Raw genomic sequence first — 27625 nt, forward strand, 5'->3', positions numbered from 1 at the left:
TGCTCCTGCTCCTGCTCCTGCTCCTGCTCCTGCTCCTGCTCCTGCTCCTGCTCCTGCTCCTGCTCCTGCTCCTGCTCCTGCTCCTGCTCCTGCTCCTGCTCCTGCTCCTGCTCCTGCTCCTGCTCCTGCTCCTGCTCCTGCTCCTGGATGGACAGGTTTGTTGTGAAGCTCCCGAGGCAGCCTGAAGGGAAGCAGGGAGGGAGACCCGCAGAGAAAGTGTACAGACAGGCAACACTGGAGTCATTAAAGGTGAGCAGTGCAGCTTACTGTGCTTTTACTCAGGACCGTGGACTGTCCGCTGTGACCACTGTTGTGTGGCTTTTCAGAGGGTGGTGGTGATTGAGGACATCGAGAGGTACAGGTCCACTCTAGAACTGCCTGGTCAGACCAAGGAGAACATGCTGCTGGCTCTGAGGGAGCTCGACAAGAAAGTGCCTTCAAAGGAGGTGCTGAGGTCGACCAAAATTGGTAAGAAAGGCATGAAAAAATAATTGATCAATTATAAAATAATAGGAAACATAGTTTATAAAACCTGGCAAGAATTTATTGATTGTATTAAGGACATTTCACTGGACCAGAGTGAAGATATACAGCCTTAAATTAATATAATTCAAATTCTCATATCTCTACCTATATATATATATATATATATATAGTGTGTGTGTATATATACATACACATACATAAAATAAATAAATACACATAAATATTTCAGATTTAAAAATTACACACACATACATTATATATTCATATATATATACACACACCCCAAATTCCTTCATCAAAATCTCTTACACACACACACACATACACATATATATATATACACACACACCCCAAATTCCTTCATCAAAATCTCTACCTCATTACACACACACACATATATATATATATATATATATATATATATATATAATTATTATTATTATTATTATTATTATTTATTTATTATGTATTTATTTAGTATGTATGTTCTTCCTTCGTCATATGTTCATCCATGTTATTTGTATTATGTTTATAAACATTAAAAACTAAATAAAATATCTATTTAAAAAAAGGAAGGTCAAGTCATGCTCACTAATGCATCACATGGCTGTGTGTTCTATTATACTTCAGTATTGGTAAAGCAGAAATCAGTGGCACTGCAGTTCACCCATGCTTCTACAGGTTTATTGAGGGATGTGAGCTTCCTGTTCGGCCTCAGATGAGGTTCTGTGGATGTTTGGAGGAATCAAGTCATTTGTACAAGCCAACAAATACAGATTTTGTTTAGAACAACGCAGGCTAGTCTTTGACCATGTCTCTATTCGCCAGGATGTTTTAATAAGACCACATATTGTAATTATGAGCTCTAGATTATAATTCATGGCTTCTCCACACTCACTGTCTCCTGTAGGCCACACAGTTAATAACCTGCGCAAGCAGCACCCGGACACCGACGTGAAGGCTTTGGCACGAGACGTCTACAAGCACTGGAGAACGTTCATCGAGGAGAACGCCAACAAGCCATCTATAGAGGTCCGCTGCGATAAACAGACCGAAGGACTCAGGAGCAATGCAGTGAAACTCCTCTCAGAGAGCATCGGCTTGGAGGTAGGCTTTACTGCTTTACTGTGTGTGTGTGTGTGTGTCTGTGTGTGTGTGTGTGTGTGAGAGAGAGAAAGTACCCTGTATGTTGGAGATGAGCAGTGCTACAATACCTGTAAACTGTAGCATGGCAGGTGAGTGGGGGCACAAGGTAGGTGTTTCTAATAAAGTGGCCAGTGAGTGAAAGCACAGGGTAGGTGTTTCTAATAAAGTGGCCAGTGAGTGAAAGCACAGGGTTGGGGTTTCTAATAAAGTGGCCAGTGAGTGAAAGCACAGGGTAGGTGTTTCTAATAAAGTGGCCAGTGAGTGAAAGCACAGGGTTGGGGTTTCTAATAAAGTGGCCAGTGAGTGAAAGCACAGGGTTGGGGTTTCTAATAAAGTGGCCAGTGATTGGAAGTAGCTACAAGGTAGGGGTTTCTAATAAAGTGGCCAGTGATTGGAAATAGCTACAAGCTAGGGGTTTCTAATAATGTGGCCAGTGAGTAAAAATAGCTACAAGGTAGGGGTTTCTAATAAAGTGGCCAGTGAGTGAAAATAGCTACAAGGTAGGGGTTTCTAATAAAGTGGCCAGTGAGTGAAAATAGCTACAAGGTAGGTGTTTCTAATAAAGTGGCCAGTGGTTGGAAGTAGCTACAAGGTAGGTGTTTCTAATAAAGTGGCCAGTTTTACAACAGTGTGTTAAAAACTCATCTCTTTGTCTTGTTCCTGTCGTTCCTCCAGGGTAACGCCGGACTGGTGGAGAACATCGAGAGGGAAGTGTTTCACCAGTCTTCCCGGCTGATTAACAGAGTTTACAGGAAGACCGTTAGAGCGCTCGTCTTCACTCTGAAGCACAAGCCAGACGTCCGAGAACAAGTGCGGGACGGTAAAGTCCCTGTGAACGTGTTTGTCAGCAGTCACAAGAAGAAACAGTGACCCCTCATCTTATCTTTTTGGACCCCTCATCTTTTTTTTCTTTTTTTTTATAATGTCAATATTACATTGAACTGGAGCTGCGTGCACATGAAGTATCACTGGACTAGGTGACCAGTCTCAGGAAAGAGAATCCTGACATGTTTTTATATTAGATTTTAGTTTTTAACTATTTTAATGGCAAAACCTGTACAGGTATACGACTACATGCAGCATATTGCACTGTTGAGTCGTTAATCAGTATTTTAAGAAAAGGACAATTACCTGACCTCAGCATCATTAATTAAAACAAGCTGGTGATGAAAAGAGGAAATCTCGTGAACCCTTTCTGTGTAAATTGGACACATTTGAGTTGAGATGCTTCTTACACACCCTACAATTAGACAAATTAACCAAATTAAACAAATAATGCAAAAATATGGTTTGGACAAAAGTATTTGGACACCTGCTCACTCATTGTTTCTGCTGAAATCAAGGCTATTAAAGAGTATATCCGGCTTTTGTTGGAGACAAAGGAACTGTCTCTACTGTCCAGGGAAGAAGGCTTTCTACTAGATTTTGGAGGAGGAGCATTGCTGTGAGGATTTGATTGCATGCAGCGACAAGAGCCACCTCATCATCCCCAACTCCCCAACTCAAAAGTACTGGATGGAGCTCCACCATCATTCCAGAGAAAAAGTTCCTCCACTGCTCTACAGCTCAATGCTGCTGGGGGGCTTTATATATACCCCTCAAGCCCACGCCTGGTATTGGGCAGCATGGTGCCAATAGATTCATGCTTCTCTGCTCTGTCTAGAGAGTCCTATTCTAATGGCAGTACTTCTATACAGGTATTAGACAAGCTGTACAATCCAGAAGTCATCCATCCATTAATAATGGTAGGTCATCCTGGACCTGAGGCAGCAAAGCAGCTCCAGGATAAGAATACTCCCACCCCCATGTTTAACAGGTGGGATGAGATTCTTACTGCAGTTGTTTAACTGGGTTGTCTTTATTAGCTTTTAGGGATTGGATGAAGATGTGATCAGGTTTAGACAGAAATAGATAAAGTACAGTGTCCTCAAAATGGCAAGAAGCCAAACCTGATGGTTTATTTATCAATATTTATTATTAATATATAATATAATATTAGAGTGTGTGTGTGTGTGTGTGATATGAAGCGAACCGTTGTATAAAAAGAGTACAAAAACATACAGATGAAGAAAGCAAGCATGAGAAGGTTCCTACAGAAGAACCAGCCACACAATGGCGATCAGCATGAGGATGACCGCCAGCACACACACGCTGATGAAGACGATGTCGCTGGTCTCGTGCGGCTCGCTTTCCTTGCTTTCTCCGCCCCCCTGGCTGTTGGACTCCTCGGCCAGTCTGGCCAGTTGGTTCAGACGTGTGCGCTCCTCCACTGAGATGATGTTGACCATCGCAACCTTCCTCTGGGCATCACACTGAACCTCGTATTCCTGAACGTTCTGGTGTTTCCCGTCAGAGAAGTCGATGTAGAGCGTGTTCACCAGCATTGTGATGTTCCGCCGTTTCTGCAGAGGAGGACGTTTGTTGGGCAAACATTCAGTTCTTAAATCCAAAATGAATGAATATGGTGTAAAATTACAAGTACATGTGTTCCTAATAAAGTGGCAAGTAAGTGGAAGTGGCTACAAGGTAGGTGTTTCTAATAAAGTGGCCAGTGAGTGGAAGTAGCTACAAGGTAGGTGTTTCTAATAAAGTGGCCTGTGAGTGGAAGTAGTCACAAGGCAGGTGTTTCTAATAAAGTGGCCGGTGAGTAGAAGTAGCTACAAGGTAGGTGTTTCTAATAAAGTGGCCGGTGAGTGGAAGTAGCTACAAGGTAGGTGTTTCTAATAAAGTGGCCGGTGAGTGGAAGTAGTCACAAGGCAGGTGTTTCTAATAAAGTGGCTGGTGAGTGGAAGTGGCTACAAGGTAGGTGTTTCTAATAAAGTGGCCTGTGAGTGGAAGTAGTCACAAGGCAGGTGTTTCTAATAAAGTGGCCGGTGAGTAGAAGTAGCTACAAGGCAGGTGTTTCTAATAAAGTGGCCTGTGAGTGGAAGTAGTCACAAGGCAGGTGTTTCTAATAAAGTGGCCGGTGAGTGGAAGTAGCTACAAGGTAGGTGTTTCTAATAAAGTGGCCGGTGAGTGGAAGTAGTCACAAGGCAGGTGTTTCTAATAAAGTGGCTGGTGAGTGGAAGTGGCTACAAGGTAGGTGTTTCTAATAAAGTGGCCAGTGAGTGGAAGTAGCTACAAGGTAGGTGTTTCTAATAAAGTGGCCTGTGAGTGGAAGTAGTCACAAGGCAGGTGTTTCTAATAAAGTGGCTGGTGAGTGGAAGTGGCTACAAGGTAGGTGTTTCTAATAAAGTGGCCAGTGAGTGGAAGTAGTCACAAGGCAGGTGTTTCTAATAAAGTGGCTGGTGAGTGGAAGTGGCTACAAGGTAGGTGTTTCTAATAAAGTGGCCAGTGAGTGGAAGTAGCGACAAGGTTGGGGTTTCTAATAAAGTGGCCAGTGAGTAGAAGTAGCGACAAGGTTGGGGTTTCTAATAAAGTGGCCAGTGAGAAAGCACAAGGCAGGTGTTTCTAATAAAGTGGCCAGTGAGTGGAAGTGTGAGTTTGGAGTTTATAATAAAGTGGCCAATTAGTGGAAGCACAAGGTGGGGTTGTAGTCGGGGTAATTGTAGGCTACTTCCTCTCACTGGCCACTTTATTAGAAACACTAATGGTCGAAGCATAAGGTAGGGGTTTCTAATAAAGTGGCCAGCAAGGAAGCACAAGGTAGGTGTTTCTAATAAAGTGGCCAGTGAGTGGAAGTCTAGTTTGCAGTTTCTGCCCAATGGCTGACCTGTCCAGCAGTTCCACAGTTGACGAACCGTGCCTGGATCTTGTAGGTTGTTGCGGTCAGCTGGGCTGAACAGGACGGGTTTCCCAAATACACGTTTTCACGGTCCAGCTGGGGCAAAGACTGCTGGGAAATCTGAATCTGAAACTCTGTTCTGGTGCAGCTTACATTGACTGGGACCACTGGGAAACACAAATACAACACAGGTGTCCTAGAAACAGCACCTCCATGCTAGATACTGCCACCCTCATGCTTAACAGTTTGAGGAACTAGCTGTGATCATGTGATCATGTGATACTCCTTTAATACGGCCCACAGTGTACTCAGGTGTGCTCACCTCCTGTATAGGAAGCTGTGAAGCCTTTAAAAGCCAAGTTGCGGTCAGTGTTGAGGACCACCAGCAGCCTGTTTGTCTTTGACGTTAGATAGGGAGGCTGTTCTGTCCCGCACCAGCATCCGAGCAACGGGTCAGCCTCGCTGCCCCCGTCGTGCACGGCAACGGAGTCAAAATCACACCTGTCCGTCAGGCTGTTCTCGTCCTCCAGCTCCATCACAGGGAAGAAGAGCTTGATCCTGTACCCGGCGGCCAGAACGATGGTCCAGTGGCAGTTGACGTTGTTGGGGTAGATGTTTGGAAAGTTGGGGCTGGTGAAGTTCCCGCTGATCGCTTTAAGGACCTGCTGGCACTCTCCTTCCAAAAAACCCCCCCAAAAACCCCAGAACATTAGAGAACATGTTCATGCAAATTTTTTTTTACAAGAACACACAGTGTCATTGATGTGAAGCATCACAATCTGATAAAGTACTAACAGCGCCCCCTTGTGGACAGTCCTGCTTGAGGCGCTTCTCATCTAAGATCTGTAAAACTGCAGGAATCCAGACACTACAATATGATCCCATAGATTCTTAAGCTGAAATGCAGAATTTGGATGTTTTCGTTCACTACAGGATACTGCACAGTTACACTACATGGACAAAAGTATTGGGACACCTGTTCATTCATCGTTTCTTCTAAAATCAAGGGTTTTAAAAGAGTTGGAGTTTCTCCTGCTTTTGTTGGAGTAACTGTCTTTACTGTCCAGGGAAGAAGGCTTTCTACTAGATTTTGGAGGAGCATTGCTGTGAGGATTTGATTGTATCTTCTAATGCAACAAGAGCATTAGTGAGATCAGGATGTTGGATGGACGATCACCACCCCACCTTATCCAAAACTCAACACATCCCAAAAGTACTGGATGGAGCTTCACCATCCATCATGTCACTGCTCCACAGCTCAATGCTGGGGGGCTTTAAACCCCTCTAGCCGACGCCTGGCGATAGGCAGCATGGCGCCAATAGGTTCATCTAGTGTATCTGCTTCAGAGAGTCCTATTCTATTGGCTGCACTGCTCCAAAGAACTAGACAAGTGTCAGTAGTGGGTGCAACTTAAAATAGCTGAATGCATTCATTAGAAGGGGCCCAAACCTTGATAGTGCCACCACCATGTTTAACAGCTGGAATGGAACGCTTATGTTGAAATGTCTTAAAGCCACAATAACAAAAATACTTTATTTAAAGGACCCTTCAGATTATATTCCCCAAAAATGAGCATCAATAGTTAATATTATAAAGTCTAATCAGATGACTCATGTTTTTAAGCTGTATGGCAACCGTTGCCTACTGTTAACTGTCTGTTGTGATTTCTATTTAATGAAGCCTGCAGTTTGATACCTTGATTACCTGAGTAATAGTAAGCCTTGAATCCCCTTCCTCCAATGTTGAAATCCGACTTGAACACGACCAGCAGCTGGTTTGAGGTGGTCACCGTGTTTGGAGGCCGATCGCTACCACAGTAATTCCCAATGTGCCGGTGTTTGACCGTGGGGCCGTCGAAGAGGGCAATATAGTCAAAGTTACATCCTTCGTTGTTTTCCAGCTGGAAATCCAGGAAGACCAGACTGACCACACTGCGATTGGACACATGCACTGTCCACGAGCAGTCTGCGTTGTTGCTGTACTCCAGCGGGTAGCCGGGGCTGGAGATGACTCCAGAGAGACCAGTCAACACACCGCCACACATATCTGCCCCAGGAACAGTGGGGGGCACAGTGTAAGAGCCTGACCAGTATGATCATTTTATAGCTAATACTGATTATAGGAAGCGACAGAAATTCTGATATTACTGGCCCATATAATTTTATATGCCATAATAAAAATGAGTGTGTACTCATTATTGTTATATACATTATTAGTATTGATATAAATTATTGATTCTACCAGTGATACAGTGAAATAGATATAACTGGGGCTAACAAGTGTAGTATGGATTTCATAAAGTCATAATTTTACAATTGGACTTTTTTAAACAGCCCATATTACAGTATATTATATACTGATCATATTAATTAGAGTAGCAGTATGTAAACACTTATTCAAAGCAGATGCCCCCCCCCCTATTCCATATATGGTGATGTGATGTATTTACATATTTGGCTCACAAAGAATTTTAGCCATATAAATATCATGACAACAAACATATTACATATCTGACCTACTGCTGTTTAGCTCCAGCCATTAACACAGATCTCATAAGGACTATTTGGGCTATCTGGGCTGCTTTCTGAACCAATAAGAAAAGAGCTTAATTACATAAATCAGTCTTAATTAATTTAATGTATTTTTGTTATAATATTTGTTTGTAATATATTGTTGTGAAATCATGACAACCAACATATTACATACTTGACCTACAGCTGGTAAGTTCCGCCCATTTACACCTTGACCATGCTGTCGCAACACTGTAAGAATCAATAAGAACAGAGCTTATTTACATAAATCAGTCTTAAAGGTGCAGTGACAGAAACAGCCCTTTCATTTTAAGGGATAAAGATAGATACACAAACATTATAAGTGGACTTAAGGGGACTGAGCAGGTGGACTGAGTAAGTTGACTGCTAAAAACATTGCATATGGACCCTTTAAATGGGCAAAACTGTTTATATTGTATTCTGCAAAAATATGAAAATATGGGTTTATTGGGTTTCAGATTTTGTCATAGGTTTGTTGTGGTATTAATTATTGTAGTTAGGCCTGTCATGATAATTATGTTATTAACTTATCATGATTTTTTATTTATGTCTCATTTGATATTCCAATTGTAATGTTGAAACTAGATTATATTATATTATATTTAATATATTAGAATATATATTTATAATAAATAAATAAAAGTTATTGTGATGGGCCAACCATCCATGGTGCCAATCATGGTACCAATGAACTCTAGATAAGGCCTTATCCAGTCAGGCCGTATCCGGACAAACACTTTACCTTTCCTGTAGCCCACGGAGAAGCCTCTGTGGGCCACGTGGCGGTCCGAGTGGAAGATGATGGACATGACGTTCCAGGATGAGCTGAACTGGGGAGGAGACACGTCTCCGCAGAACTTCCCCAGCAGGTTCCCCTCGTCCTCAGAGATGCCGTTGTAGATTTTGATGTAGTCGTAGGCGCAGTCTAGGTGGTACTCCAGCTCGAAGTGGTGGAAGGTCAACAGCACGGAGGAGCCCTCAGACACCACGATCAGCCACGAACACTCTACGTTGTACGGGTACAGGCCCGGGAAATTAGGGCTGGAGATGTTCCCGCTGGTTGCTGAGAGGATTCCTCCACATTTAACTCCTGCATAACATTTTCAAATAACTTGTAAAGCAATTTACATAAATTTTAGAATATTTTAGATTTTAAAATTAAGTTTTATTCAATATTTTAAAGATTCTGGAAACAATAATAGTTTATTTAATTATAGAAAAACACTTTTCTGACTAAAGATTTGATTAACATTTTTGAAACAATTTAAAAAAGATAAAATATAACATTTTAATTGTATTAGACTGAAATAATTAATAACTAGGTAGTAAATAAATAAATAAATAATAAATAAGCAAGCCATACATATTACCATAATAACATATAGATTAATCTGAAGCCCCTTTTTTTATTTAATATTATACAATTTAATATCATTCAACTGTATATATCTATAAATACACATTCATGGGAGCCCCTGGTGGCTCAGGAGGCCTGAGCAACTCCTACAAGACGCCACCTATAGAAGTGACAAGCCCTGCTTGCACTGCATGAGCTTTCTACAGTTATCCATAACGAGCCGTAGTCCTACCTTTTCTGGCCGCAGTTCTGCTAAACACACACAGCAGCTGAAGACAGCTGAAGGCCGTCCTTATGTCCATGCTGTGACAGTCACAGTTGTCCCACCGCAGACGAGGAGTGAGTGAGACAGGACTGGACTTATGTCCAAGTCCTGAAAGAAAGCCTGAGGTAACAGTGAGCGTAACACAACGCTGCGGCCTCCGTCCAGGCCTGGATGTGGAATGTGATATGAGGGCCAGCCCAAACCTTCTCCTCTACATATTAATGAACACTATCGAATGCACACTGGTGGCTTGTCGTGACATTGTTTGGAGAGGCGGCATTAAATGTTAATGGTGGTCAAACACACACAGACTGGCCTTTATTACCGGACAGGAACGAGGAATGGAAACGGATGTATGACCAGATACAGTCATGTGAGAAAAGAAATGACATCAGGGCAGGACTTAAGTTGGTCAGAGAACATCTAGACGAAGACCAGGACCTTTTTGGCAGTACAGGTTTCTCCTTGTTGTCCCCCCACAAAGATCAGGCTTGTCTGGTCTCTTTCTGATGGTAGATGCTGTACTTTGACATCAGCTGTGGTGAGATCCACCTGATACCATGACTGTGTACAGGACCTCTTTACTCCTTGACCATGAGGAAGTGGACTGAGTAAGTGGACCGCTCAAAAACATTGCATATGGACCCTTTAAATGGGCAAACTCTATGTTTATGTAGTATTCTTTGATATATATATATATATATATATATATATATATATATATATATATATATATATATATATATATAGCCTAATTTTAGGGATAAAAAGAGGTACACAAACATTATAAGTGGACTTAATGTACTGAGTAGGTGGACCGCTCAAAAACATTGCATATGGATCCTTTAAATGGGCAAACTGTATGTAAAAATGCAAAAATGTGAGGACAATAGTGAGTTTATTGGGTTAAACATGTTGCCATAGTATTGTTGTGGTATGAATTATTGTAGCTATACAATCATTTAATATATGAATGATTAATATTAAATTAATATATTTATGTTTTATTTGATATTCCAATTGGTCTCTTTCTGATGGTAGATACAGTACTTTGACATCAGCTGTGGTGAGATCCATCCTGATACCATGAGGACCTCTTTACTCATCTTGTGATCTGCTCTTGAGCTGAACTTGCTAGGACAGCCTGAGCCTGGCCAGTTTTTGTATTTTTTGGTTGTTGTTGTAAGCTGGTCTACAAGCATGATCAACCTGACCAACCAGTATCACCAACCTTGACCATGCAGTTTGACCAGCATCACCAGGCTCGTCAACCAACTTGACCAGGATGGGTGACCATCATGACTGGGCCGACCCAACGGCCTAACCAGCATTACCAGAACCAAATACAACATACACATTGCTGGTCACAGGCTAGTTAGCCACCTTGACCAGTAAAGACCAGCTTAGACCGTCTGAAACCAGCTACCAGCAAAACAAATGGTCTTGAACTGTTGAGATCTTTTTAAACCCCTTCCCAGACTCCTCTGCTTCTACAACCTTCTTTCTGAAGGCCTCAGACAGCTCTGTGGATCTGGCCATTAATGGTTATCTATACTTTTCTGGACGACTTTTTACTTCTACTTCTCACATTTTCCCCCAATTATCTGACCTTTCTCCTCCTTACATGTTAAATCAGCCTCGTTCCTCCTATTTCATTTCCCTTTGTTTTCATTCCGGCTCGTCATCAATAAAAACCCTCTCCAGATAAATCTCTCCATCCGGAAACTGTGAGTCTGATCCTGATTGGATGGGAAGTATAAACAGACACCATTCTGACTCCCTATTGGTTTATAATAGATCCATCACACCTGCACACGTCCCGTCCCTCTCCAGCGAGCTCACAGCAGACGTCTGTAGTCTAGTATGAAGACTGTGTCCGTGGCAGAGACTCAAGAGAGCTGCAGTGAAACGTCCCGACTGAGCCCCACATTTACATTCCAATAAAGCTTATTGATCACACGCCTCTGAAGTCTGACTTTCTGCAGCTTTACAGAACTTCTAGACAACGACTCCTCATATTTTCCTCCATGAAGCTCATGTTGATGCTCAGTAGAGCACAGAGACGCTCCTTTAATAGAGCTGATATTACTGAAATGCTTCATTTTCAATGGGCAGATCTGCAGCTGAAACAGGAGCCTAGTGCAGCCCAACATTTTTAACATCGACATTTTAATAGATCATTCTCCTCATTATGACTTTTAGAGAAATGGGTTTTTTTGGGGATGGGGGGGGGGGGGGGGTAGTGCACTATAGACCCCTGTGGCGCGGCCTAAGCTTTCGGCCTTTGTTTTCCTTCCATTACTTTTACTTTTCTACTTGAAGTGGTTCTGAAACCAGTACTTTTACACTTTTACTGGAGTAAAAAGCTTCAGTTGATACTTCAGCTTCTATAGAAGTCTTTTAAACCCTCGTATCTCCACTCACTTCTACCTGAGGTGAGTGTGAACATTGTTGACACCGTTGTAAACTGACTAATTGGTGACACTAGGGGGCAGTAATGCCGCCGCTGTTCCCGCAGCTTCAGTAGCTGAGAGTAAGAGCGAACCCACGTGCTCTGGGAGCATGGCGGCCTCCTGAGGAGCTGGATGTCAATAGATGTCACTGCCTGAACCTCCCCTCCAGCTTCAGGACGCTGCCCTCAGAGAGACCCAGAGACCCGTGTAATAATGTTTAGGACGGCGGTTTGTAGCTCGGTGGGTCCTGTGGCGGGTGTGCGGGGGTGTTTCCCCCGCTGCGTGTCTCTCAGCGCGGCTGTGAGCGGCGCCGGAGCTCCGCGCCCGAAGCCCCGGGAGCGCCCTCATATAGCCGGGCTGGAGCGCATCTCCTACGCCGAGCGCATGCACTATGTGCCCGGCCTGGCAAAGCCGGAGTTCCCGCAGTGGGACCGGGGCTGGAAGGACCCGAGGCAGTACCGATCACCCAAACCCGAGCACATGGCGCTGTACAGACAACAGCCCTGCTACATCTTCAACCAGAGGACCAGCGTCCTGGAAGGTGTGTGTGTGTGTGTGTGTGTGTGTGTGTGTGTGTGTGTGTGTGGAGGGAGGTAGAGCTGTAGTGATGGTTGAGTCTCATAAACACTCGATCTTCATGGTTTTAGTGGTTCTGATGTGAAGTGTGTGTATGTATATGTATGTATATGTGTGTGTGTGTGTGTGTGTGTGTGTGTATTTGACACTTTGTGGGGACCCCAGACTTGCTGTTAGGGCTGCACAATACCATTGCTTTTACTTCAGTCTTTGATACAATTATTATTCCTATCAGGACATGCAGGAGATCCAATCTGGTGAAAATACCTGTATATTGTAATAGCACAGAAAAAATGCTGATATAAATAGCGTCAGTATTTTTGTTACATATATATAATATAATATTAATATAATATATAGATATACTGACGAAAAAAATGCTGGTGTCATTATATACACACACACACACACACACATATATGTATATGTGTGTGTATGTATGTGTATATATACACAATACACCTACATACATATATACATTATATATATATATCAAGTTTCTTATGTTATATAATCACCAGCAATTTTTCCTGTGATATTTAAAAAATACAATTTAAAAAATGCTGTAATTTTTTCATATATATATTTCAGTATTTTTTCTGCAATATCAAAAATGCTGTATTTTTTTTACAATATTGTACAGTGTACATATATAAATATAAATATATTTTAGTATTTGTGTGTGTGTGTGTGTATATATATATATATATATATATATGTATGTATGTATGTATGTATGTATGTATGTATGTGTGTGTGTGTGTGTATATAATACACACACACACACATATACATACACATACACTGTCCCTGTTTCTGTACACTGCTTTCATCAGTCTGATGGACCTGATGGAAACAAATGACTAATGATGCTGATGTTATATATGATATCAGTTTTTTTGTATATACAGTGTGTGTGTGTATGTGTGAGATATAAAAACAGGGACAGTCAGGTTAAACTCTCTGAGTGAAGTGAGGTACATGATCAAATACTGCATAATCAGCAAAAAACAGTACTCACTCATATCTGCTCACTACTACGAGGTCCTGGTCCTGGTCCACTGTAGTTGCTAGTCATGAGTGTTGTTACACAGCAGTTTAACACACATCCGATTCGTTCTGAGGAATACGGCGCTTTTACGAGTCTGTGTAGACAACCACTGATAATCCATCTCAAATATCACTGAATAAAAGCTGAATAACATCAATCAGTTTAATAAAATCACATGAACTGTTTTATATGACAGAAGACTGAACTGTTAACTGTCTGTGTTCAGGTGTGAGACAGGCCCTGTGGCTCACTAAAGCCAAGTTCCTCGAGGGTTTGCCTGCTCAGATTGTGTCGTTAGCGGAGGATCCAGCCAATCAGATCGAAGATCAGGATGAGCGAGTGAAGAACATCATCAGACATTCCCGCTTCTGGGACACCACAGAGATCCGGCCCCCCAGAGAGAGATTCTGGTGAGTTATCTAATGTAGTACTAGTCTCCAGAGTTCTCCTCATGGAGTCTAGTATTATTTAGAGTTCTCCTCAGATCAACACCTGGTTTGGTGGTAAATCAGGGCTTAATGATGGTAAATCAGGTGAGCTGCTGCTGCTGCTGCTGATGCTGATGGAGGTGAACACATCCTCCACGCTGTGCTGGCTGGACTGGGGGGCGTCCAGGAGAAACCTGGAGGAACCGAGCTCTGTTCTTCAGACTAGCTCACCGACAAGATCTCACTACTTTCTTTCTTCAGAATGAGAAGCTCTTGTCACCTGAGATCTGGAGCTTCTACAGTAGAAACCCTCTCACTGCTGAGAGATTAACTTTAAATAATCGGATTAGAGCTCTGGGTTATTGTGGGTCCGATACCCAGGTCCACTAAGCTGCAACTGTTGGACCCTCGAGCAAGGCCCTTAACATCCACTGCTCAAGGACGCTGTAGCATGGCTCACACTGTGCTCTGACCCTGGCTTACTAAGCTGGGATATGCAAAAAGAAGATGATGGTGATGCTCTAAAAGTGTGTAAATGATAATAAATAGAGATTATAACATCACAGTACTTCCAGACTTGCTCATCACACACAATACGCACCTCATGTTTATATTGTACTGGAGTTGTACTGGAGTTTGATGGATTGTAATGGACCAAAAAACAGTAGTGTCAATTAAAAATGCATCAGATCATCAATCATCTTGCCACTGAACTGCTAATGAAGCTCGCTGTCTAGAAATTTGCAGTTGGTCAGAGCTCTTTCAGCACTGATGATGTCCAGGATATGTTTAGAAAAGCACACCCAAGTGTTGATTAATTGTGTGCGCCCCCTTGTGGCCAAAATGCAGCAGTGCCATTGCAACACTGTAAATAGGAAATGAGTCAGACTTCTCCTTGGTGGGTAGTAAGTAGGTCAGATATGCCTCTCTACAACAGGCACTTAGAAAAACAGTGTCCGTCCAGTCAGTCGGGTCTTCATCCTCAGGCAGGTCCAGTTCGTCAGCCTCGTCCACCGCTCTCCTGTCTGTCCACTGCTCTCTGTCATTGGCTCAGTAGCTTCAGTCTGTTGCGTGGCATTTGGCCCGGCGCTGTTCTGTGACAGGGTGTTGAATTTAATGACGGTCATTAAACACGGAGCAGTCTGCCGGCCGGACAGGGGGCCGCTCTGTAAAGCCTTTATTAATTAATTCTGCCCCCGGGCGGCCTGCTATTCATGGGAGTGTCTTCGCCGAAGCTTTGATACCCCCTCCTGCCCCCTCCGAAACACTGCCCTTTTGGAGGCCTTTTCATCTGCCTTCTCTCTCTCTCTCTCTCTCTCTCTCTCTCTCTCTCTCTCTCTCTCTCTCTCTCTCTCTCTCTCTCTCTCTCTCTCTCTCTCTCTCTCTCTCTCTCTCTCTCTCTCTCTCTCTCTCTCTCTCTCAGCTGCAATCTGACTTGCCACAAATATAGAAAGGCCGTGACGTAAACTCGGATCCCCATCGAGTCTAATTAACACGTTTTACTCCGTTAAACTCTGAAATCCTTACAGTTTAATTTGACACAGGCTGTTTATTTATGTTTAATTGAGCACTTAATTTAAAAACTTTATGTAAATTATAGTTCATAGAAATCAAAAGAAAATATAGCTAAATTTCCTGTATTATATCAAAGCCCACGTTTATAGAAAACCAAATTTCATGACCCTATTGGCACCATGCTGCCTAATGCCAGGCGTGGGCTAGAGGGGTGCATTGAGCTGCAGAGCAGTGGAAGAACTACGTTCTCTGGAATGATGGATGGTGGAGCTCCATGCAATTTCCCTTTGGGATGAGGTGGGCTGGTGATCATCCAACATCCTGACTAACTCACTAACGCTCTTGCTGCTGAATGCAATCAAATCAAATGCTATCCTCACAGCAGTGCTCCTCCAAAGGAAAAAAAAACAACAATGATTGAACAGGTGTCCCAATACTTTTGTCCATGTAGTGTAGCGTTTCAGCTCTGATGTCCTTCTTCTTTTTCTTCTACAGTCCGTCTCTCCTCAACAGCCTGCTGCACCTGTGTGGAGGACTGCAGGCCAGTCACCCCAGCCTGGGCAGGAGGATGCTGGCAGATAAATACAGCCTGGCAGTCAGCTGGAAAAGAGGTGCGTCCGTGACCCTGAGTTATCGGAGACGAGCATTGTTTACCTTTGCTTCTGTGCTGCTTGTGAGGCACTCGTGCCGGGTATCAGTCTTCTGTTAGCTAGTGTATCATCGTTATTGTGGATGTCAGTGCTGCCACTTGCCTTATTAAATATATATTTAAATGAAATATATTATAATAAATGTAATTTAATTAAAAAGTTGATCCAATAATCCAGCTATTATCGCTTCCTCTCTCTTTGCCATCATCCATCATTCCAGAGAACGCAGTTGCTCCACAGCTCAATGAAGCTGGGGGGCTTTATACCCCTCTATAGCCCACGCCTGGCATTAGGCCGCATGATGCCAATAGGTTCATGCTGAGTCCAGTTCTATTGGCAGTACTTCTCCACATATACTATAGCTAAATGCATTTATATATGTCCACAAACATTTGGACATGAGCTTATTTCAAGCAAATCAGTAGAGGGAGCCAGAACTGTGACTGGGGAAGTAACTGTAAACCTGTGTTCTCTCAGCTGAGGATTTATTTCAGGTCCGAGGACAGAACGGCCGCCTTTTAAACAGCATGACCCCACTGCCCGCACTGGCTGGACAGGAGGAAGTTAGTGCCACGGCTGAGCACGTCCTGGAGACCTTCTACCCCATCTCCCCCACCATCGACCTGCAGTGCACGCATGTCTACGATCAGAAAAGCTTCACCGGTAAGTCGCACTACACACTACCTCTGCCCTGAACGAAGCACGTCCAGCCGACGGCTCAGATCCTCAGCTCTTTTTTGTAGTCAGGAAAGGTCCTGCTAATCAAACCATAGCTGATGTCCACAGCAGTAACGGCGTCAGTAGAAGGAAACTCGCCCTTACGGACGACAGCTGCAGTAGAAGAGCAGAAGCCAGAGCTCAGAAGAAGCTACTGAAGTACTGAGGAACGTCCATGTGCGTCCATGATTTTGCAAAATGGACCTGAACCTGAGTTTGGAGGTGGTTTGGAAAGTGTCTGGGCGCTGGTCTGGACAGTCATCCGATTTTACAGGGTCCTCTCCATCCAAAACGATGGAGACGGTTGTCAACGGTAACCAGGGTGTGCAGCTGCATGTGGTCTGCTGGACGTTATGGCCAACATGGATTCAGCATGTCAAATTCGTCCAAAATGTTCCGGTCAGTGTGCTCTGGCCTTTACACAGCAAATACAATAACACTGTACTGAACGCTGAGCACGTCCCGTACGCTGACCGCTAGGCGCTTTTGCTACTTTGCTAATATGATTTAGGAAGTGACCAGTATGATCATGTGCACCTAAACTAAAGCCTGTGTCAACTGTCTGTGTGTGTGTGTGTGTGTGTGTTGTTGTTGTTGTTTGTTGTGTGTAGGTTTCCGAGAGGACTATCCTTACCCTCACGCTCACACTCTGTTCCTCATGGAGGCTGGAAACACCCCTAAGCTGTACCCCGAGCAGCTCCGTGCCAAGATGGTCATGTTCACGTTCGGAAACGCGCTGGCACGAGCCCAAGCCCTTTACGGAGTAAGATCATCACTCCCTCCAGCAGTTATCAGGGCATACTTACCACTGTTTGGGTGCTATAAACCTTTGGAGTTGGCATTTTGTCATTATTAGAGTTGGACAAAAGTATTGGGACACCTGTTCATTCGTTGTTTCTTCTGAAATCAAGGCGATTTAAAAGAGCTTATCCTGCTTTTGTTGGAGTAACTGTCTCTACTGTCCAGGGAGGAGAATTTCTACTAGATTGCATTCAGCGACGAGAGCGTTAGTGAGGTCAGGAAGTTCTTCCACTGCTCTTCCATGCCTCCACAGCTCAATGCTGCTGGGGGGCTTTATACATACCCCTCTAGCCCACGTCTGACATTAGGCAGCATGGTGCCAGTGCACTAGAGAGTCCTATTCCATTGGCATTACTTGTCCTCAGGGACTAGACAAGCTGTGTGTGTGTATGTGTGCATTTACACATCTGTGTCAGCAATGGGTGCAGCTTAAAGTAGCTGAATGCCTTCATTAGAAGGGGTGTCCACAAACTTTTGAAAATATACTGTATCTAACATGGCTTGGCCAATCAGCTGGGGTCAGTGATCAGTCTTTAGCATGATAGGAATGAGCTCAGCTGGCCGGCTCATGTTTACATACGTCCTTTTTTTTCTTACAGAATGAGCCCAGGGTTCTGGAGAAGCCCATCGTGGTGCAGAGCGTGGCCACCAATGGCCGTCTTTTCCAGTTTGTGGTTTTCCAGCTCAACACCACGGAGCTGGAGTCCGACAGTGGTGTGAAGAACCTGGTTTGGGTGGACGCTGACCAGCCGCTCTACGAGTTTGCCAAGGTCCGGCCTTTCATCAGGAAGAAGATTGTGCAGGTGAGTGCTGCGGAGTTGCATCTGACCCTAGAGACCCTGAGAATGACTGACCCACCACCCCAATACTACAGTCTGCTCTGTGGTGGTCAGTCCTGAGGGGTCCTGAGCATTGAGGAACAAACAGGGTGAAATGAGCAGGCTGATAACAGAGTCTGCAGAGAAACAGATAGACACAGGCTGGACTTATAGACCTACACAGTGCTGCTGTATGGTCAGTGGAGCTGATATACCGGACAGTGAGTGTAGTAAGGAGGAGGTGGTGTTAATGAAGTGGCTAGTCTGTGTTTATTACATTTTTGGGCATCTAAGCAAATTGTTTACAGTATTTATCTGGACGATAAGTGTGTGTATGCTCATAACCATGCCATATCATTAGGATAAATGCAAACGCACACTAGCAAACACTAAAAACTAACAAGTAAATGGAGTCTTGTTTTCATGAAAGTAGTTGAGATGATGTGAGGCACTGTGAATATTTGATACTAGCTCATTTTTATCAAATTTAGGGAATCAAGAAAAACAATATTGGGCTTTTTTTTAAAATTATTTTTCATGTCGTTTCTAATCCATTTATTTTTCTGTTGGACTTTCAGGTTCCTGCTGGTTTATCAGGATATCAGCCGGACACCTTTAAGAAATTCCTGGCTCTCTACCTCCATGGAGCTTCATGAACATCCATGAAACAGCCTTTTCATTCATAATTTAATATTTTACACTTAACTTTCCTGAATGAGGAAAAATAAAAAAAAGGAATGGTCATTCTCTTGTCCGTTAAAGTTCTGGGTAAGAACCGGCAGCACACCAAACACAAATATGATCATATATGTTTATTTTGAGGAGAACATTTAGAGGCAAAAAAATAATAATAATAAAAATAAAAAATTGGGAGTTGCATTCATGATGGGATTGTTATGGACGGTAAAATAATTTAATCTGTAAAATGTAACTAGCCGTTCGTATCTGTGTTTAGCTTAGTTTCAGAAGAGCAGTGTAAACAATATACATTCTTATGGCAGAAAAATAGAGTACAGCAGATGCTCTAGGTCCAGAGTGTCCTTCTGAGGAGTGTAGCTCTAGAACGGCTTCGGAAAGGCCGAACGAATTAACAAACGTATCAAAATAGACTGAGTTTACTCGCCGTGTCCGGTTTCTATTTATTTATTTATTTATTTATTTTTAGACGCAAATAAGAACAATAAGGACGGACGGGAAGAAAGCACTTATTAGCACATGATAGCAGTTCACACCACAGCCGACAATCGATCTCCTGAGAAGACGAGATTCAAACTGAAAACAAACTGAAAAGACAAATAAGCTGGAAAACGGAAAACAGCTCGTACTTATGCGCTGAATTTCCTTTAACGTGTGCATCGTTACCGCATAAATAAAGTACACTATGTTCAAAAGTATGTGGACACCCCTTCTAATTTCCACATTCAGCTACTTGTCTAGTCCCTGTAGAGAAGTATTGCCAATAGAATAGAACTCCCAATGAACCTATTGGCACCATGCTGCTAATGCCAAGCGTGGGCTATAGAGGGGTATAAAGCACCCCAGCATTGAGCTGTGAAGCAGTGGAGGATCTGTGTTCTCTGGAGGGATGGATGGTGGTGCTCCATCTAATTTTTTGGCGATAATGAGGTGCAATCATATCATATCCTCCCACACACAGCAATGCTACTCCAACATCTAGCAGAAAGTCTTCTTCCCTGGACAGTAGAGACAGCTGAATCAGCAGGTGTCCCAATACTTTTGTCCATATAGTGTATATTACTGTCAAAACGCAGTAAACTGGAAGATGGATTGTGCTTTGGGTGGATTGTCACATAAGAATCCAGTTGGTTTACTTATATGAGAGTTTTCTGCAGGGAATTGACTTTGCTACCCTTCAAGCTCACTGCTGCTTTTACTCGTCGTCCACAAACTTGTGCGTTTGTTCATGAATAACAGCTAAAAAGCAACATGAGGATAAACCTGTCAATCCAGTGGAGGCTAAAACCTTCCCAATTTCTGCATAATCTAGTAGCTGAGGTGAACAGAGTCACTGAGAGTGGTCCCAGAGTTTTATATGGGATGTTGGTGATGGTCCTGTTGGTGTTGGTGACCAGTCCGCCATGTGCGCGAGGCCAGACCCTTCTCAGAACTCTGGTAGAACAGTGTCTCAGGCATCAGGCAGTGAACTTTCTGTAAGGGGGCTTTTAGAGGGTCCTTCACCACCACTGTGAACAATTCTAGCTTTAGTTTTCTCTAGAATAGACCTACCAAACCCCCCAAACCCCCAAAACCCACTCTGAATGACTTTGTTTACATTTCAACCACTGAATTAGCAGAATTTCTTTGAAAAATGATGGAATTTCCCTTAAACCAAATCCCAGTGAAGTTCCAGCTGGCTTATCCATGCTCAGTTTGTTCCATAGCTACTGTTGGAGGTATGGAATTCAAAGTCCTGGTCACTGTAGCTCCGCCTCCTCGGTGTATATCACAATACCTACATTTAGAGCGTTAATATTCACCCTAATGAGAGACTGTAGCTCCGCCTCCTCAGTGTATCTCACAATACCTACATTTAGAGCGTTATTAATATTCACCCTAATGAGAGACTGTAGCTCCGCCTCCTCAGTGTATATCACAATACCTACATTTAGAGCGTTATTAATATTCACCCTAATGAGAGACTGTAGCTCCGCCTCCTCAGTGTATATCACAATACCTACATTTAGAGCATTATTAATATTCACCCTAATGAGAGACTGTAGCTCCGCCTCCTCAGTGTATATCACAATACCTACATTTAGAGCGTTATTAATATTCACCCTAATGAGAGACTGTAGCTCCGCCTTCTCAGTGTATATCACAACACCTACATTTAGAGCGTCATTAATATATATTCACCCTAATGAGAGACTGTAGCTCCGCCTCCTCAGTGTATATCACAATACCTACATTTAGAGCGTTATTAATATTCACCCTAATGAGAGCTACAGTCACTCATTAGGGTGAATATTAATAACGCTCTAAATGTAGGTATTGTGATATACACTGAGGAGGCGGAGCTACAGTCTTTCTCAACAGTAGCTATGAAACAACACCTCTGTTGCTGCTGCCAGTGGAGCAAACCTGAGGAGCTCCAGAGCCAGACCTGTTCTTCTTCCCTTATCGTGTCCATTAGTATTCAGACGAGCAGAACATAAACAATCAGGCTGGTCTCACGCACAACAATATAAGAAAGGACTATAAATTTCATTCGTTATTAAATCTAAAAAAACGGATCACATTAACTCTGAATTACAAATAAACGAAAAGTTGCTCAGAGTCTGTTACATTGAAACGAAGACGATACGATGATACACGGACAGCACGATTTGTATAATGGAAGAGTTCCGTCTCCAGCCTTTCCTAGAGGTCCATTCACCTTTCAGATGTTCCCTCAATCACTGGCGGTCCTCAGCCGGATCAGACTGGACGGTTTGTTTGGAGTCATGGGAGTAAAAGAGTGAAAATGAGCCCCCCACCCAAAAAAAGACACAGTTCCAAGGCAGCCAAAAGAGCGACGCAGGAAACGTCTGCTGTTGAAGAAAATCCAAGGACGTTTTGACAAAGACAAAGGCATCATCAGGTAGTCTTCTGGAATGTTGTGGATAAATTACTTGTCGTCTATTATTTGTCGTCTTCTCTTTTCCTCCCTTCTTTATTTATTTTTTTGGTGTGGTCCACTATGCTGGTCCTATGATGGCTTTCAAAGGGATCCAGCACCGCAGTGACCACATCTCACGACTGTCAAAAGATAAAATAATAAAAATCACTGTACAACGCGAGCGAGCGTTCGGCCGACTCCGCCAGTCCACCCTGCCTCGAAGACGATATGTGGGCCAGGTAGTGATGGACTAAATCCAGGGGTTTCTTTCATGTGTGTCAGAAAGGTTCTCAGATGTTCCCAGCTCTCTTCGTTGGGGCCGGGCCACTTGGGGGCGCCGATGCACTCGCAGGTCACACGCTCATGGTCATTGTTGGAGAATACTAAAGGAAAATAAGCCATAAAATGGATTAGTAGAAGATCAGGTCAGGTTATTCCCCGTTAACCTAAGTGTAGCCGATCCGCCGACCAGCCATAACATTAGCACCACTGACACGTGAAGATCACTGACCATCTACAGTGGCTCCAAGTGAGCAGCAAGTGAAATGATCAACCTCACGGTTCTGAGACACTTTGAGAAGAACCAAACTGTGACGTTCTAGCCGAGTCAGACTGGGCCAGAACATCTCCAAAACATCAGGTAGGTGTGCAGTGGTCAGTACCAGAAACCCAAAAGTGCTCCAAGGACGGACAACCGGTGAACCGGCGACAGGGTCATGGGCATCTTTGGTTTTCTGATGTGATCCATGGAGGCCTCACATCTGGGTGCCAGATACCACAGCAGGACACCTTCAGAGGTCTTGTGGAGTCCATGCCTCAAGGGGGGCCTACTCAATATTAGGTAGATGGTGCTAATGTTATGGCTGATTGGTGCAAAAAGGTCAACCAGCTTAGCAACTGAGCAGCTTTCCAACCGCGTTGACCAACAAAGACCGGCGTGGACCATCTGCAAGCAGCTACCAGCAAGAGCCAGCAGGGCGGAGAACTGCCAGGTCAGCTTTACTCACGTTCTCATTTTGGAAAGAGTGAAGGAAGTTCCCTCCTAAATCACCGTCGTCCCTCGGGGTCCCGGGTGGGTTGCTCATACTGCTCAGGTTGTTGGGAGAATTCTGCAGTTTCAAAACAAGAGGAAATACGGACGTCGTGTCTATATATTTGTTGTAGTTATAGTAGGTACAGAATGTTCATAAGAGTGTTATAACTGCTGCTTACCTTGGGAATTCCATCGATGTCACCTGAGCCTACGGGAAATCAGGAGAGAAATCATAAGGGGCTTAATTTTGCGTTTAATTAAGCTTGGAAGTTCTAATGCAATTTGAATCAGGCTGTACCTAATGAGCCGTTCATGTGGTGAGGCTCCAGCCCCCCCATGGGGCCGTCTGGGCCCAACGGGAACTAAAGAGAGAAAAACAGAAAGACAGTGGGCAACTTTTCTATGCGTGTTCATTCATAATTCGGACCTGAATTTGATATACAAAACATATACGCTATTTGGACAAAAGTATTGGGACACCTGCTCATTCACTGTTTCTGCTGAAATCAATGGTATTAAAAAGAGTTGATCCAGCTTTCGCTGGAGTCTACTGTCCAGAGAAGAAGACTTTCTACTAGATTATTGAGGAGCATTGCTGTGAGATTGGTTTGATTGCATTCAGCGACAAGTGCGTAAGTGAGGTCAGGATGTTGGACAAAAGTATTTGGACAAACGTATTGGGACACCTGCTTATTTACGGTTTCTGCTGAAATCAAGGGAATTAAAAAGAGTTGATACTGTCCAGAGAAGAAGACTTTCTACTAGATTATTGAGGAGCATTGCTGTAAGATTGGTTTGATTGCATTCAGCGACAAGAGCGTAAGTGAGGTCAGGATGTTGGACAAAAGTATTGGAACACCTGCTTATTTCAAGGGTAAATCAAGGGTATTAAGGAGTATTTAAAGGAGTTGGTACTGTCCATGGAAGATGATGTTCTACTAGATTATGGAGGAGCATTGCTGTGAGATTGGTTTGATTGCATTCCGCGACAAGAGCGTTAGTGAGGTCAGGATGTTGGACATAAGTATTTGGACAAAAGTATTGGGACACCTGCTAATTTACTGTTTTGGTATTAAACAGTTAAAACTGTACAGTGAAGAACTCTTTCTGCTAGATTTTGGAGGAGCATTGCTGTGAGGGTTGGATTGCATTCAGCTAGCAAGACAAGAAAAGAGAGTTAGTGTGGGCAGGATGTGATATGATGGTCACCACCCCACCTCATCCCAAAAGTACTGGATGGAGCTCCACCGCCATCATTTCAAAGAACACAGTTCTTCTACTGCTCCACAGCTTAATGCTGGGGGGCTTTATACCCCTCTAGCCCATGCCGTTTAGCATTAGGCAGCATGGTGCCAATAGGTTCATGATGTTTATCAGCTCCAGAGTGTCCAATTCTATTAGCAGTACCTCTCTACAGGGACTAGACAAGCTGTATATCTATAGAGAAGGAGAAGGAATGTCCAATAACATTTGGACAGTGCATTGGAATAATGTATTTGTAAACAACCACTAAATTGCTGAGGGCTGAAAAGGGGGAAACAGTCCATTTAAAACTCACGCTGGATCTGTTCCCTGCCTGCGGCACCGAGTTTATCATGGTGTACAGGTTTTCTCCAGAGTTAGTAGAATCTGCAGAGACACAAAAACAAGAAAATCATCAACCAAAAGCCTGTCAAGTGTGTGTGTGTGTGTGTGTGTGTGTGTGTGTGTGTGAGGGGCGACTTACGAGGACCTAAGAGGCTAATGGAACTTACACGTCATGAAAGATCCTAATGCACAGCTAGCATAGTGCTGCTAACTGCACTCTCCTCAAACTGTGTGAAGGTCTAATCTCTAACAGACGTTATTATGTGGTTTCTGACACTGTATCACTCCCTGTTATCTAGAACAGGGTTTTGGTGAAAAATACGTACCTGCTGGGCTGGGCATGATGGGGGTTCCTGGTGGACAACCTCCTCCGGCTCCCCCTGGAGGACCCTGAGACAACGAAAGACAAAATCAGCAACATGTTTAAAGCCAAGAGCCAAAAAAAGGCACCAAAACAAAAATAACAAAATAATTTTATAATAAAATAAACTTCTGCAACATCCTACTTCTGCTATATATATATATGTATCTGTATATGTGTATATGTGTATATATATGTATATGTATATGTATATATATATGTATCTGTATGTATATATATATATATATATATATATATATATATGTATCTGTATATGTATCTGTATCTGTATATGTATCTGTATATATATATATATATATATATATGTTTGCATATATCCTTAATTATATATCTCCATCAGAAATGCTTCAGCTCTAACATAATAAACCTCAATAATCACAACTCCAGATCAATCCAGAATAAAAACGCTCTTACCACATATGTGCCGGGAGATGATGAGGAATACGGGATCTGAGGAGAAAATCAATCAATAAATGAGTTTAATCATCTGATTTTGAATGTATAGCAAGATGAATCTCCATCTATTATATATCCATCTCTAGGAATCACCATTTATTTTTATTATATATACTATTTGGACAAAAGTATTGGGACACCTGCTCATTCATTGTTTCTTCTGAAATCAAGGTTATTAAAATGAGCTGATCCTGCTTTTGTTGGAGTGACTGTCTCTACTGTCCAGGCAAGAAGACTATCTACTAGATTTTGTAGCAGCATTGCTGTGAGGATTTGATTACGTTCAGCAACAAGAGCAGCGTTAGTGAGGTCAGGATGTTTAACGATCACCATCCCACCTCGTCCCCAACACCCCTGTTCATCCCAAGATGAATCTCCATATTTATTCATAAATAATTCAATATCTAAAAAATAATAAAGCAACAGTAATTATATATAAATATAAATATAGAGTGATGTTCAAATTAGGCACAAATTAAACAGAAAGGAAACTTTAAGTAAGACTTACTGTATTAGCGTTATTGGGATTAGGCCACGGCCTGCCGGTCCCTGGGCCCCTGAACACGGAACAGAAAGTGAATCACATTAATGTGTGTGTGTGTGTGTGTGTGTACTGTCACATTAAACATCTATAACTGACTTAACGCATCACACACAAGAGATCTAGAGAGTCCAGTATTATCAGTATAAATGCATTAATGAGTTTGTGTGACACAGCTCTTCTCAACACGTTCACACAGATCCTCAGACACACATTTATTTACACATGGGGACAGTATCCAATCCCAGTTTTCAGTGTGAGTGCAATATTTTTCATAGATACTCATACATTTTAGTACGGTAATGCACTAAAATATCGAAATATCTATAAATATCTAAAAATACTATGCACACCATAATTCATGAAATTATTACCAGCATTTATTGACAAGTTATAATAAGAGTAAAACAACCTAAACATAACAAAACATATACGAAAAATGGACAAAAGTATTGGGACACCCGCTCATTTATTGTTTCTTCTAAAATCTAGGGTGTTAAAAGAGCTGATCCTGCTTTTGTTGGAGTAACTGTCTCTACTATTCAGGGAAGAAGACTTTCTACTCCATTCTGGAGCATTGCAGCATTGCTGTGAGGATTCGATTGCATTCAGCAGCAAGAGCGTACTTAGTGAGGTCATGCTGTTGGATGATGATCACCACCCCACCTCACCCCCAACTCCCCAACTAAATCCAAAAGTACTGGATGGAGCTCCACCATCCATCATTTCAGAGAACACAGTTCTTCCACTGCTCCACAGCTCAATGCTGGGGGGCTTTACACCCCTCTACTAGCCTGGCATTACGCAGCTTGGTGCCAATAGGTTCATCTAAATACTTTTCTACAGGGACTAGACAGGCAATCATTACAAGGGGTGTCCACAAACATTTGGACATATTGTGTACTCGATTATAACTGTGTAATTACATACTGTTCTAGCCACTAATAGCTGCTAATTGTACACAGATCTGTTACTAACATAGAAAAGGGGGATTCCTTACATGTTCGGCATGTTTTGGCCCATAGAGTTGGGAGGCCTCATCCCACTGCTGTAGTTCTGCAATGATAACCAAGGATCAGACTAGCGGCACCACAGCACCCAGAGGAATGGAGGGGAGAAAGAAGAGGATGGTTAGTTACACTTGCAGCATTTGTCTGTTTGAAAAAATGTTACACAGGTTAGGAGTCTTGCCCGAGGACAACAATCAAGGGCTGTTTGTAGGATCTTTCCATAGACCAACCCAAGTTGCCACAAGTTCTGCCATTTCTTCTCTGATATTTAAGTGATGCCTCATTGGTGCTTACTGGATTTATAATGAAGGTGATCCACCTGAATGAGCTTGTGTGTACTTGAAAAAAAAAACACAGCGCATCCAACAAGAAAGAAAGCCTCCCACATCTTTAATACAGCACTAAAAACATGGGAGCTCACAGAAAGCACCGACTCTTCTATTTAACTGTGTACAGC

At 42.9% G+C, this 27625-nt stretch overlaps 4 protein-coding genes across 5 annotated transcripts in view; 2 read left to right on the plus strand and 2 right to left on the minus strand.

Moving 5' to 3' along the window:
* Positions 1-52: 52 nt before the first annotated feature.
* On the plus strand, positions 53-2916 carry tceanc2 (transcription elongation factor A (SII) N-terminal and central domain containing 2). Its single transcript, XM_072668528.1, has 4 exons — positions 53-249; positions 327-468; positions 1397-1593; positions 2308-2916. Exons 1-4 carry the CDS (start codon positions 148-150, stop codon positions 2500-2502), a joined length of 636 nt encoding a protein of 211 aa, XP_072524629.1. The 5' UTR covers positions 53-147; the 3' UTR covers positions 2503-2916.
* Positions 2917-3722: 806 nt separating this feature from the next.
* On the minus strand, positions 3723-9568 carry cdcp2 (CUB domain containing protein 2). The gene is made up of 6 exons (XM_072669284.1): positions 9499-9568; positions 8652-8999; positions 7062-7403; positions 5679-6032; positions 5345-5523; positions 3723-4034 (listed from the first exon to the last, which is right to left on the minus strand). The coding sequence occupies exons 1-6, from the start codon at positions 9566-9568 to the stop codon at positions 3723-3725; spliced, it is 1605 nt and encodes a 534-aa protein (XP_072525385.1).
* A 2502-nt stretch (positions 9569-12070) lies between these two features.
* On the plus strand, positions 12071-19419 carry mrpl37 (mitochondrial ribosomal protein L37). The gene is made up of 7 exons (XM_072669220.1): positions 12071-12525; positions 13838-14021; positions 16050-16165; positions 16682-16867; positions 17533-17684; positions 18322-18525; positions 19119-19419. Exons 1-7 carry the CDS (start codon positions 12198-12200, stop codon positions 19194-19196), a joined length of 1248 nt encoding a protein of 415 aa, XP_072525321.1. The 5' UTR covers positions 12071-12197; the 3' UTR covers positions 19197-19419.
* Positions 19420-21560: 2141 nt separating this feature from the next.
* The window catches only part of ssbp3a (single stranded DNA binding protein 3a), a 44253-nt gene continuing 38188 nt past the window's right edge, over positions 21561-27625 (minus strand). For both annotated transcript variants that reach the window (XM_072668418.1, XM_072668417.1), the window contains 9 exons: positions 27159-27238; positions 26126-26174; positions 25576-25611; positions 25106-25169; positions 24751-24821; positions 23491-23554; positions 23372-23400; positions 23167-23268; positions 21561-22542 (listed from right to left, as the gene is read on the minus strand). In XM_072668418.1, the coding sequence (XP_072524519.1) occupies positions 22513-22542; positions 23167-23268; positions 23372-23400; positions 23491-23554; positions 24751-24821; positions 25106-25169; positions 25576-25611; positions 26126-26174; positions 27159-27238 (525 nt within the window). In that variant the 3' untranslated portion in view covers positions 21561-22512. The remainder of the gene's footprint in view (positions 22543-23166; positions 23269-23371; positions 23401-23490; positions 23555-24750; positions 24822-25105; positions 25170-25575; positions 25612-26125; positions 26175-27158; positions 27239-27625) is intronic.

This window comes from Salminus brasiliensis, chromosome 23, assembly GCF_030463535.1.
Source record: "Salminus brasiliensis chromosome 23, fSalBra1.hap2, whole genome shotgun sequence".
Classification (NCBI taxonomy): Eukaryota; Metazoa; Chordata; class Actinopteri; order Characiformes; family Bryconidae; genus Salminus; species Salminus brasiliensis.

Bases quoted from the DNA above. Each gene is read 5' to 3' on its own strand.
- cdcp2 (XM_072669284.1), bottom strand. From the start codon at position 9,568: ATGGACATAAGGACGGCCTTCAGCTGTCTTCAGCTGCTGTGTGTGTTT. The intron at 9,000-9,498 runs GTAGGACTACGG...AATGTTATGCAG, and splicing joins CAGAACTGCGGCCAGAAAAG to GAGTTAAATGTGGAGGAATC. The intron at 5,524-5,678 runs GTGAGCACACCT...TGTGTTTCCCAG, and splicing joins CACAGCTTCCTATACAGGAG to TGGTCCCAGTCAATGTAAGC.
- tceanc2 (XM_072668528.1), top strand. From the start codon at position 148: ATGGACAGGTTTGTTGTGAAGCTCCCGAGGCAGCCTGAAGGGAAGCAG. The intron at 250-326 runs GTGAGCAGTGCA...GTGGCTTTTCAG, and splicing joins CAACACTGGAGTCATTAAAG to AGGGTGGTGGTGATTGAGGA. The intron at 469-1,396 runs GTAAGAAAGGCA...TGTCTCCTGTAG, and splicing joins GCTGAGGTCGACCAAAATTG to GCCACACAGTTAATAACCTG.
- mrpl37 (XM_072669220.1), top strand. From the start codon at position 12,198: ATGTTTAGGACGGCGGTTTGTAGCTCGGTGGGTCCTGTGGCGGGTGTG. The intron at 16,868-17,532 runs GTAAGTCGCACT...TGTTGTGTGTAG, and splicing joins CGATCAGAAAAGCTTCACCG to GTTTCCGAGAGGACTATCCT. The intron at 17,685-18,321 runs GTAAGATCATCA...TTTTTCTTACAG, and splicing joins GAGCCCAAGCCCTTTACGGA to AATGAGCCCAGGGTTCTGGA.